The sequence below is a fragment of the Palaemon carinicauda genome, chromosome 42, assembly GCF_036898095.1.
Source record: "Palaemon carinicauda isolate YSFRI2023 chromosome 42, ASM3689809v2, whole genome shotgun sequence".
Classification (NCBI taxonomy): Eukaryota; Metazoa; Arthropoda; class Malacostraca; order Decapoda; family Palaemonidae; genus Palaemon; species Palaemon carinicauda.
Genome location: NC_090766.1, coordinates 38461681 through 38473744, shown reverse-complemented (window position 1 = coordinate 38473744; position 12064 = coordinate 38461681). Strand labels below are relative to the sequence as shown.

The 12064-nt window shown below is 46.9% G+C and overlaps 1 protein-coding gene across 6 annotated transcripts in view; it reads right to left on the bottom strand.

The window, feature by feature from the left end:
* Positions 1 to 12064, bottom strand: part of LOC137632799 (microtubule-associated protein RP/EB family member 1-like) — a 73540-nt gene that overhangs the window by 19714 nt on the left and 41762 nt on the right. For all 6 annotated transcript variants that reach the window (XR_011042124.1, XM_068364893.1, XM_068364890.1 and 3 more), the window contains exon 6: positions 1729 to 1826. Coding sequence is in view for 5 of the 6 variants with exons in the window: in XM_068364893.1 (XP_068220994.1) it covers positions 1729 to 1826 (98 nt within the window). In the remaining variant the exon portion in view is untranslated. The remainder of the gene's footprint in view (positions 1 to 1728; positions 1827 to 12064) is intronic.

The following is a 12064-nucleotide window of genomic DNA, read 5'->3' as shown; positions in this document are numbered from 1 at the left end:
AAATGAGGCTGGAATGAACACAGGAAATAAGCCAAAGTTACGTTGTTCCTTGATTAGAAGCAGCACGCTTCTACAGTACTCAAGCTGCCAAGTGTCAATGCTACTGTATGAAAGGTATCTACATTAATCAGGCTAAAATTACACGAAATTTAAATGTGTTATGTCTATGAAAATGCTTTAGAAATATACTAGCCTTTAAACCTTAAATCAAAGGCTACTGGTGATAAAACAGATTAGAAATGAGTGCTTCCTATGTTCAGGAAGCACTGGAACTGGGAAGTTTCTTTTCGTTTTAGAAGAGTCCGAGCAGGAACTGTTTTTGAGCAACTGGTTAAGGGAGAATACAGCTTTGCATCTCAAACTATATAACTTTGTAAAAATATTTACCTAATTTTTTTTGGTCACTTGGAATTCATGTATTGAAAAAGATTTAAGCAAAATAAAAATAAAATTGTGCACGCTATTAATCACAGCATTTCTTATGCTCTTTCCAACAGTATGATTACCAAAATAAATTAATACAAAACTAAATATTATGAGGAAAAGATATATAAACCTACTTTCAGATATCGTTGTTATCAGTTCACATTTGCTGATGCTACATACTACTAGCAACAATTTTGACATTTTTTCTTTGTATTTATTTAGAAAAATCAAAAGGTTGATTATCATAATACTGAAACTGCATAGCTCAAGTGCCAATATTTGACCAGCAGGTCAACGGATGGGGGAACTGCAAAAACAAAGGGAAATGACTTTTAACATATATTGTCTATACTTAATTTTCTCTATTATAAAAAAGGGGTAATTGGTATCTAACCCTTATATCCTTCGCTATGAGGGGGGAATGGAAAACACAGACTTCAGTTGTAAACAAAGCCCTAGTACAGCTCAACGCAAAACTTGATAAGAGATAAGATTGAAGATTTTACAGAATGAACAGTGCTGACCTTGAAAAATTTCTTCTCAATTATAAGAGAGAATAAACAGCGTTTCTAAAGTGCAAAAGTTTGTACATACAGTAAATTAAAAGGATACAGTATAAAAACTCTAATAGAACTTTGTTTGATCTAATTAATTCTACAAATATTCTACTAAATGGTACATGAAACCTTATCACACCATCTAGATAAATACTGTAATGATTTACCAAATGTCAAGAACATGCCAAAATATAGTAATAGTGTTCGCCTTCATATAAAGGTAAATATTTCACTGTAATATTAGACCTATGGGACAACCTATTTTTTAATACACTCAGACATTGATAGAACTCAATTTTTTGTCTAATATTTAAAAAAAAAGTCAGGTGCTAAAGACAAAATTGGGAAAACTATATAAGATGTGCTTTGGTTAAGTAATCAAAGTCTAATGTGAATTTGTAAGAGTATACCATGAAATTATTTCCGTTTTCTTTAAATTTCAATGGTCAATACCAGACAAAAACAATTGCTGTACTGTAGGCCTATACATGTAACTTAAAAATTGCAAAAGATAAACCATTTGCTTGAATTGAAAATACATTACTATACAAGTATTCCACAAGACAATCCTGTTAAGCTTTACAAACATAACGACCTAAGGAAATTTGCAAAATAAAAAACATTATAAAACACACATCTTCAGCCTTCACCCAGTAAAACTTTTGAAACCTTATCATAAGAAAAAAATACTTGTAACTAATAGAATAATTACTGATCCTAATCAACCAGAAAAAAACAGTCATACCTGACTAGAGAGTTCCTCAACTTGAGCATTATTCAAACCAGGTGAACGAGTGGTGGTCGCTGGCCGAGAGGCAATGCGAGAGGGGGTTGAGCGCGCTCCTGTCAAAGATACAGTGGTATTGAATCTAAGCACAGTATATATAAATATATGTACTGTATATATGTTTAATGAGATTTGTAAACCACCTTAGCCAAATTACTCTATAAATCTGTTCAGGGACAAAGTTCACAAATAGACAAATGAAGTTATACCCTTCTATTACTGTATAACCTTCAAGATATTTGAACAAATTGCAAATGTTAAAATAAATCCTATCTTAGTTTCCACTTCCTAATTATTGTGCAAAATAAAACATAAAACAACTAAATAAAACTACACAAATATTGACAACAGCTCTTTAAGCATGAAACAAATAGAAAAATACCCAAACAAAAACATCCCTGCCAGAACAAATTATACCACTACACTTAAGAGATTCATAAAAGAAAAAATAGCAGCAATGCTAGCATATGATGCCTGAATAAATCAACAACTAAAGTTTTCATGTCACTTAAACAGAGCCATTATTTTACATACAAGTAACCATGAAACTATCTTACAGCCTCGTACCTGCAGCTATACTATTTACATGAATTATACTTCATAACTGATTTATGAGCACACCTTTTGGACCTCAAAAGGTTACAAAGTGACCGGGTCAAATTACTTTGGAATGGCAACCACCGTCATGAACAAGGAGACAAACTGTAGAATAATAATTAATTTACAATTATTTTGACCAAAAACTTGTTCCAAAAAACAAACACAATGAAAGCTGTAAGTTTATATATCTTTTGAATGAGTGGTGTACTGAAGTGACTAAATATAAAAAATTATAAAAGTAATTTGTATTTTTCCTAACTATACAAGCTGGAAACGTCTGTTTAAACTTTTAGCAAGGTAGTGATAGTTGCTGGAGGGTATGCTCCACCCACTCACCAAAAAGAGCGACTTGTGGGATGATTGCGGTTTGTATAGTTAGGAAAAATACAAATAACCTTTTGTGTTTTTTTCCCATATGAATACAATCCTCGTCCTTCAAAAGGAGACTTGTTCTATAGAGGGAGAAAGGCCCTATAAACAAACTGGCTGGTTTACTAACTTGGGAAATGCCAAAGTTCTTTACTCCTGTGGATGAAACTTCCACAAGTGTTTTGCAAGATCCTCACCAGGAGACTGATAGGTACGCATGAAAGAACCTACATCCGTAAGGATATGTTGTCTGAATGTGTGGTCATTATAAGCAATGAGTTAGCATACATTTTATCGATCCTCCCCCTTACCTGGAAGGAAGGAGATACTTCAATATCTTCTTTATCCTTGTGGCAGTGAGAGAGGAAAGTGTCTATCAGGTGCTCTGCAAGGGAGCTTGAGTGTTCTGAATAGCGTCATTGTGTCGTAACGGAACAGAGGAGCGAGTCATCCTGAATGCTCCTTATAAAGAAGAAATGGAGGACTTGAATTGGGAGGTGTGCACGGCTAAATTCCGGATCTTGGATACAATCTCCGGATCAATGGAGAGGAAGGCCTTCCTCTATTTGAGAATAACTTTTGACATGAAATATGGGGTACATATATTTTTAAGGCCTAGGCCAAGGCTGATGAGTAGTCTGGGGAGGTCATATACTACCTCATGACCAGTCAAGGGCTCACAAGAAAGGTCTGCTCGAGATATTAGGACTAGAGTGATTTCCCAAAACGGGGATTCAGTTCCTGGGGCAGGAAGACCGTTGGGAACTATTCCTGAGCCTAGGCTAATCTTCTGAAGGGTAAGGGTCCAAGGTCTTTCAGTCGAAGATCTGGTAAAAGGTGAGCATAATGTTCCAATCACCTTTCCCTGGGCAGTTCCTAATGGAAACAATCGCACAGCAATCAATAGAGCAGTGAGACTGAGCATGGTCTTGCCTGAAATTCTGTGACCAGAAAGTCGCTGAAAAACAGAAGCAAGGTGTCCAATTGCATGGTGACCAAAATGCAAGTTGTCCAAGCTTGTGGCAGACCGATCACTTAGGGACTGGTCACACTGAGACCGCTCAAGTGATTAACTAGTGCTTGGAGACTGGTAGCCTTCAGACTTGGCACGTGAAGATCAAAAGCATGGACACCTGGTTTGTGAAGAGGGTAGCAATCTTGTAGTTAGCAATCTTGGTAAAATCGATCAGCTGGGTGTCGAGGCAGTCTGCTAAAGTCATAACACTCATTGCCCATGGAACGTACACGTTGCTTCTGCTGTATACAGTATCTCCAGTCTCGAACTCTGAAGAAGGGGATGAGGGCAGCACCTTTCATTCCAAATGAGGGTCGTGAACACCTGTACAACGCATTGAAATAAAAAATTTTAAGTAATTTTTATTTTTCCTAACATACTTACCGAGAACTACTTTCTTAGGAGTTACCTGTAATCTCCTCTCAACCGACCAGAGTTTTGTGTAGTATACCCTACGTCCGTTTTCTATGGAGGACTAACCCAGGAGTAAGGAGAACGTGCCCTGAGGGAAGACCTGAGCTAGGTCGGCGTTAGCTTGGGTCCCGCTAGTCAGTAAGTTCCTCGGATGGTGCAAAAAGTCCCTGCAAGGGCAGAAAGGCACTCGGGGAAGGTAGGGAGGGCCATTACCCGAAAGTAGTTCTCAGTAAGTATGTTAGGAAAAATAAAAATTACTTAAAATTTTTGATTTGTTCCAACACAGATACTTACCTCGAACTACTTTCTTAGGAGACTTACACTTTAGGAGGTGGGAGTGTCTTCCTGACCTTCAGACCCAGCTAAGCGGACGACAAGTAACTTAGATATGAACTAGGCTCTATAAAATAAAAACTGGGAAAGGAACGGTAGGGCAAACTACACAAAGAGCTCACGTTAGTGTCTAAGTACTCACCCTTTAAAACATTTTCTGATGCTGAGTCCAGTGACAAAGTTGCAGAGACGTGTTCTTCATTGGTTACATATGTGTGGTTATCTCCGGTAGGGATAGGAAAACGGGGATTAGGGTGAAAAGGAACGAACCTGTGTCTCCTGGTTTTGCTATCCACGATTGCACCTGGGGCTTCACCGTTAAATCGCTTGGAGCGCGGAGATGACTGTCCCAATGGAAAACCCGTCCAAAGACCTCCTTGAGTAATCCTTGAGATAATGGGCAGTAAAGGTCGACTGGTTCGACCAGGTGCCCGCCCGAAGGATCTGGCCCACTGCCATGTTCTTCTCAAAGGCTAAGGAAGTGCTTAGTCCTCTAATGTCACGGGGCCTAGGAGTACCTGGCAGGGCCAGTCCCTCCTCCTTATAGGACCTGGCAATAACTTGTCTCAACCAAAAGGATATGGTATTCTTCGATACCTGCTTCTTCGTAACACCTGTGGAGACGAAAAGACTCTTGATACTCGGCCGGAGATGTGCAGTCCTCTCAAGGTACTTCCTAACGGCACGGACAGGGCACAACCTCAAATCCTCTGGATTCCCAGTCTTAGGAATGGCTGGCAGTGAGAACCCCTCGAACTTAGGATCCAAGACTGCTGGATTCTGGGTTTTTGCCACGAAAGAAGGGACGAACTTGAGGGAGATTTCTCTCCACCCCTTCGAATGAGAGACGTCGTAAGACAGCCCATGGATCTCTCCTACTCTTTTCGCAGAGGCCAAGGCCAACAAAAAGACCGTCTTGAGAGTGAGATCCCTGTCTACAATATCTTTCATCGGTTCGAACGGGGGGCTACTTAACATCTTCAGAACCCTAGCCAAGTCCCACTGAGGCACCCTAACAGTTTGAGGAGGGCAGGTCTGTTCAAAGCTCCTGATAAGCATAGAGATGTGTCTAGAGGAGCCCAGGTCGATGCCCTTCAGAAGGAAGACTTGACCCAAGGCTGCCCGTACTCCTTTTATAGCTGGGATTGACATCCCTGCCTCGTCTCTGAGATATACTAGAAAGTCTGCGATATCTGGGACTGAGGCTTTGAGGAGCTTGATGTTCTTTGAAGCACACCACTTTGTAAAAGAGGCCCATTTCGCTTGGTAGACCGCTGCCGACGACCTTCTCAGATAAAGCGACATCTTCTTAGCAGTTCCTGACGAATATCCTTCCTTCCTCAGGAGCCGCTCGATAGTCTCCAGGCGTGGAGGCGTAGAGACTGTGGGTTGTCGTGGAACCTGAGAAAGTGTGGTTGTTGTAGAAGATCTGGCCTGTCGGGGAGTGTCCATGGAGGAAGGCATGCCAGGTCTTTTAGATCCGCGAACAACTCTCTCTCCGGCCACCAGGGCGCTACCAAAGTCATCCTTAAGTTTCGGGCAGCCCTTACTCTGTTGAGCACTTGCCTGATCAACGTGAAGAGGGGAAAAGCGTACACGTCTAGGTTGTCCCATTTGTGCTGAAAGGCATCCTCCAAGGCTGCCTTTAGGTCTGGGACAGGAGAACAAAACACGGGGAGTTGTGCGTTCAGCCTGGTTGCAAAGAGGTCCATCACTGGGGAACCTCACCGTTGAATGATGAGCCTGGCTACTTCTGGGAGGAGGGACCACTCTGTTCCCACTATCTGACCCATCCTGCTGAGACCGTCGGCTAGGACGTTCTTTTTCCCGGGGATGAACCGTGCCAATAACACTATCTGGTTCGCCTCCGCCCAATCCAGGATCTCTAGGGCGAGATCGCACAACTCCCTTGACTTGAGGCCTCCTTGCTTCTTTATGTACGCGACTACTATGGCGTTGTCGCACATCAACGCCAGTGTTTCCCCTTAGTAGTTCGATGAACTGCAGACAAGCCTTTTGGACTGCCTTCAACTCTAGGACATTGATGTGTAGGCCTTTCTCCACGTCCGTCCAGGTTCCTCTCGCCGTCTCGTTGAGGAGATGTGCTCCCCATCCCTCGTTGGAGGCGTCTGTGAAAAGGAGCATCTCGGGAGGCTCGGTCGCGAAGGGCATCCCCTTGAGCGTATTCGACCGGCACTGCCACCACTCCAGGGAGGGTATTGTGTTTGGCAGAACTGGGATTAATTTTTGGGGCGAGTCCAGTTGGTTCCAGGAGCCCTTCAGGTTCCATTGGATGCTCCTGAGCCTGAGTCTCCCCTGGGGAACCAGTTTCTCCAATGACACCAGATGACCTATTAGCCTTTGCCAGTCCTTGGCTCTCCTGGGTTGTCCCGAAAGGAAAGGCAGAAGGATCTTTATTAGATTGCTTACCCGTTCCTCTGACGGAAAGGCCTTCACTAGTCGGGAATCCAGTGTCATCCCCAAGTAGGTCATCCTGGTGGAGGGAGACAGGTTCGATTTTTCTGGGTTGATCATGATACCCAGATCCTTGCAAAATTGAAGAAGCTTTACACCTTGCTCCTTCAAAACGTCCTCTGAGGAGGAAAGGAGCAACCAGTCGTCCAGGTACCGGGTGAGCCCACACCGAGACTGTCGTGAAGACTCTCGTGAATACCTGGGGAGCAGTTGACAACCCGAAGCAGAGGGTCTTGAATTGTAGGATCTGGGCACCCCATTTCACTCGGAGAAACTTTCGGCTTGAGGGGTGGACCGGGATTTGAAAGTATGCGTCCTTGAGGTCTATGGTCATCATGTAGTCTTTCTCCCTCAAGGACTGCAAGACCGACTTCGGAGTGTCCATTTTGAAATCCGTCTTGCAAACAAACTTGAGAGCTGACAGGTCTATCACCGGTCTCCATCCCCCCGTCGCCTTTTCTACCAGGAATAGTCGGCTGTAGAAACCTGGTCCCGGGTGTAGGACCTCTTCCATGGCGCCCTTCTCCAACATAGTGGACACCTCTTCTTGAAGGGCCGCCCTCTTCAATGGATCCTTGGGTGCCAGCCACTCCGTCAGGCTGGCCGGAATCAAAGGTGGAGGTTCCGTTAAGAACGGGAGCCTGTACCCTTCCTTCAGTACGGATACTGTCCAGGGTTCCGCTCCGTGAGCCCTCCATGCTTGCCAATGTCGTCTGAGGCATCCCCCAACCTGAGGCTTGGGCAGGAGTAGGGGGCCTCCCACTCTACCTCCTCCTGGAGGAGCGGCCTGAACGGCCTCTCCTGGAAGCAGAATACCCTATTCTAAAAGAGGCAGACGCTGCTGGAGCTCCTCTACGGGGGGCTGTGGCGCTGAAGCCCACGAGGAAGAAGGGGCTTCTCTCCTCGTCAGGCTAGGAGGGGCCTGAGAAGTAGAGGGCCCGTCTGATGCTGACCTCTTGTAGGGGGGCCTCCTTACCGGTTGAGGTCTGGGAGCGCTCACTTCCCTCCGTTTAGCTACCTTCTCCATTATCTCCTCTAGCTGTTTCAAGCGGAACAAGGAGTCACCCCACACAGGAAGGCTCCTCATGGCCCTCGCCTCCCTGTCCGGGATCTTCCGGGAAAGCTTCGCCAGGATAGTATCCCTCTTGCGCAGAACCCAGTTCGCTGAAAGGGCAAGGGACTGATATGTAAGGAACTTCAGTGTCTTGCCCCCGGAGATGATAAGCTCCTTCAATAGGTTCTGTTGCTCAGGGTCTGTCAAGTCATAGGTGGCTTGTACCCCTACTAGCATGGAGGCCCACCAGTCCAACCAAGAGGAGACGTGCACCAAGTCTTTCGACATCTCCTCCATCATCGCTGCCTCCGACTGCGCAAAGCAAATCGGGGCCGAAGAGGCTCTGTCTTCCGGGACACCCTGCCCCAGAACTTCGAGGGAAGGCTCCACTTTGCAGGCTCCCGGCCGCTGTCCTTCTGGCACATAGAACCTACTCTGGGACCTGAGTCCCTGTAGCAACTTCGAGGAGCTCTGTGTTTTGGGAGCTTCGGTATTGCCTGCCACAACTTTATCAACATGAGCCCGTCCCAGGACTAGATCTCTGGCCACAGGCAGGGCCAGGGAGGTTTTCTGCTGGACGGGTGCCTCCATCAACCGACTCAGGCTGGACCTCCAGAAGTCCTCGTCGGTTGGAACAGGTTCCTCAATCCGATGATGCCTTCGTATCAGGCCTATTACTTTGCGATACGCCGAGTCCTCGGTCGGGGAACCTTCTCTGCTGTCAGCAGTACCTTCCGCCTGATCCCGAGGAGCCGGGTCACCGGACACTCCTACCGGGCGCTTCGGCTCTGGATCAACAGGCACTCCCCTGCGGTGGTAGCGGTCTGCCCCGACGGGAACCTCCGCGCCAGGACGGGCATCGCCTTGCCGGCGAGGACTACTGTCCGTGTAATCTCTCTGGAGGACGAGGACGCGGATCCCGTGGGCTGACCCGACGGAGGGAACCGTTCCTTTAAGTCCAAGGTCCAAGCCAGCTGTGCTGACTCGCCCTGGCTGCCCGTACGGAAGCACGGCTCCCCCCGCTGGGCGGGGTGAGCCGGGAGCTTCGCGGACTTACGCCTGCCTGAAGAGGCCTTCTCGCATTGCTCCCTGCGAGGGTCATATCTGCGGCTGGAGGATGGCCTTCGCGGCGAATAATCCCTGGAACGTCGGTCAGGGGAACGCTGCAAATCACTTCTACGGGGAACGAAGACCCAATCACCATCGGGGGACCTACTCTTCCTGTACTTCCTCCGTGGAGACCGGGACCGTTTTCTACTGAATCTCGAGCGGGACCTTGAGCCGGAATGCCTGCTCCTGGACCGCTCCCTCCGTCGCCGGCGCCTCCTCCTCGCTTCACCTTCTGAAGAGATCGAAGAACCACCATCTGAAGAGCCCGACGATACTGTACAACCCGATCGACGGGCGGGAGCGGGGGCTACGGAGGGCTTCGCGACCTGCTGAGTTCCAGAGGTCGAGGGTTGTAGGAAAGAATCCGGAACCGTCGACAGAGGAGCTGGAAAAGAGGTTGGACGCACTACACTAGGGAACCAGGAATCCAGGCCCTCTTCCATCCGCATCGGGGACCTACCTGGCGTTTTAGGGAGCCTTCACCCGAAGGGCTCACTTACCGTAGAGTCCAACTTCTCCTGGGCGTCACCAGCCGCTGAAGTACCTGAAACACAGGCCCACGAAGCGGGCGAAGAAACAGGCACAACATTGCTACTCCACAAGGGGTCGTCAGAGGAGACGTGCCCCCCAAGCACAAGGGCAGAGTCTCCAGAACCCCCAGACACAGCACTATCAGGCTCTCCACTAGCCTGAGAAGTCCCAGCAACCCCCACTTCATACACATTAGACTCCTGGGGAAGGGCCCTCGGCCCTTTCCCCGCAACAGACTTACCTCGTCCCCTACTCCGGGTAGGGGAAGGCGAGACAGAAGTCCCGTCGTACCGTCCACTGGGGGACGTTAACGGCGAAGAGATGCTAGACTTCCTGGGCGAACGTTTCGACGACTTCTTCTTTTTAGTGCCATAACGCACCCACTGGATCTCATTCCAGCTAACACACTCATTGCACGTATCCGACGGCGAGCACACTCTGCCTCTACAGGAAGAGCAAAGGGAATGAGGGTCCACTTCGGGCTTGGAAAGGAACGCTCCACACGACTTTCCGGCTCTAGGCCTAGGACAACGGCGGATCTGCTCCATCGCACACAACCACAAGACACAGGAACGAAGGGAATAATCAAGGAATTCACTTGGGAAACACAAGGAAAGGCAGTGAACACGCGAGAACACAAGGGATAAGCACAGAGATACCACGCGATAACCACGTGGGACACACGAGGCGGGATACAAAGGGTCGTAAGAGAATGAGAGCGGCGTGATGGTATCACGACGCGACCAGAGAACTTACCGACTAGCGGGACCCAAGCTAACGCCGACCTAGCTCAGGTCTACCCTCAGGGCACGTTCTCCTTACGCCTGGGTTAGTCCTCCATAGAAAACGGACGTAGGGTATACTACACAAAACTCTGGTCGGTTGAGAGGAGATTACAGGTAACTCCTAAGAAAGTAGTTCGAGGAAAGTATCTGTGTTGGAACAAATGCATTTTCTGGAAAGGAAGTGTTCCCTATATGCAACCCCTCACATCGTTGAGAATGCATCAGGATCGTCTTCTCGGGTAGATATGTTCTTGGTACACACTGTACCTCAAGAAATCAACCACCCATCTTGGACTTCAAGTACTTTTTCTTCTTCTTCAACAAAAGTAGCAACGTCCGCAAAGTATGGTTAAAGTCCCTGCATTCGCTATGAGACCAAGAGTGCGAGCCGACATTTCTTCCAGCTGTGCGACAATTTTTGGCAAGTATTCCTTTCAGTAAAAGACAAAGTAAAGCACCAGGAGCTATGCGCACCAATACTTCTTCCCGGATTGGGATAGTTTTCAGCAAGCCCGCTTCTCTCTTTCCCTCACAATAGAGAGATCGCTCAATCATCCAGAGTAGAGGAAAAAGTGAAGTACCCTTCATCCCTCTCGCCCGTGAGCGAGCTCGGTACCAACAGAAGCTGGAAATGGCAATAGTTCTTCCCAAAGGAATTATTTACAGAACAAAACCATCATGGAACAAGATGGCACACAGGTAGCAGCAGCATTGCAAGATAATACTACTTCCCAATGAGGAAAAGTTCTCTCCACACTCCACTTCTCCCTCTCCCAAAGAGAGAAACAGATCAGTATATCAACCAGGAAAGGGAAAGAAGGGAGAAACCCTTCATCCCTACTGGCAGTGCACATGTTCGTAGGAAACCAAACTCAGATAGCAGGTGCATGAACACCCTGTACAGCATACTGATATGTACACTCGGAGATGGGTATGTTTCCAGTATTTTCATCTCCTCTCTGAAACGAGGAGATAACTTACACTAGAATGTTCTCAGTAAGGACTCTCACCACCTCGAGAAGAGAAATGGTAGGAGTCACACGTACGCGACTCCGATCAATCAGTGCTGAGGGACTTCTTCAATGATGACTCACAATTGTTTTCTTGAAGTTTCAAAGAAGACTTTAACAAAAATGAAGCAAGGGAGAAGGAAGAACTTGAAGTTCATGCAGGCTGATGACAATGCTCTTACAGGGGAAAAGACCACAACAGTAAAACAAAGTGATCCGTCTTTTGTGCCTTTCTAGGGTTGGGAAGGCACTGAAGGAAAGAAGAAAGTGGCGCTCCTCCCCTCCACACTCAGCGGCAGAGGAGCTACGATGGAACACCTGCTATGCCTAAGGTAAGCCAACTTTCTTAGTTTTAAGTTGCCATCGTAAGACCACGCGCACACATTGGACAGAACAGTAACAAACATACAGCTCGACAGGAACAATTATGTTGGATAAGGCTTGTAGCACAGAGAACTCTCTCCTCCAATTAAAGTTATCAGGAAGCACTGCATACCCTTGGCTTCTTCCATTAATATCCTCAAACATTAAAATATGCAAACACATTTATTCAATCTGTAAGAAAAAGCAAAAGATTAAAACAGCCATAAGAGGCAGC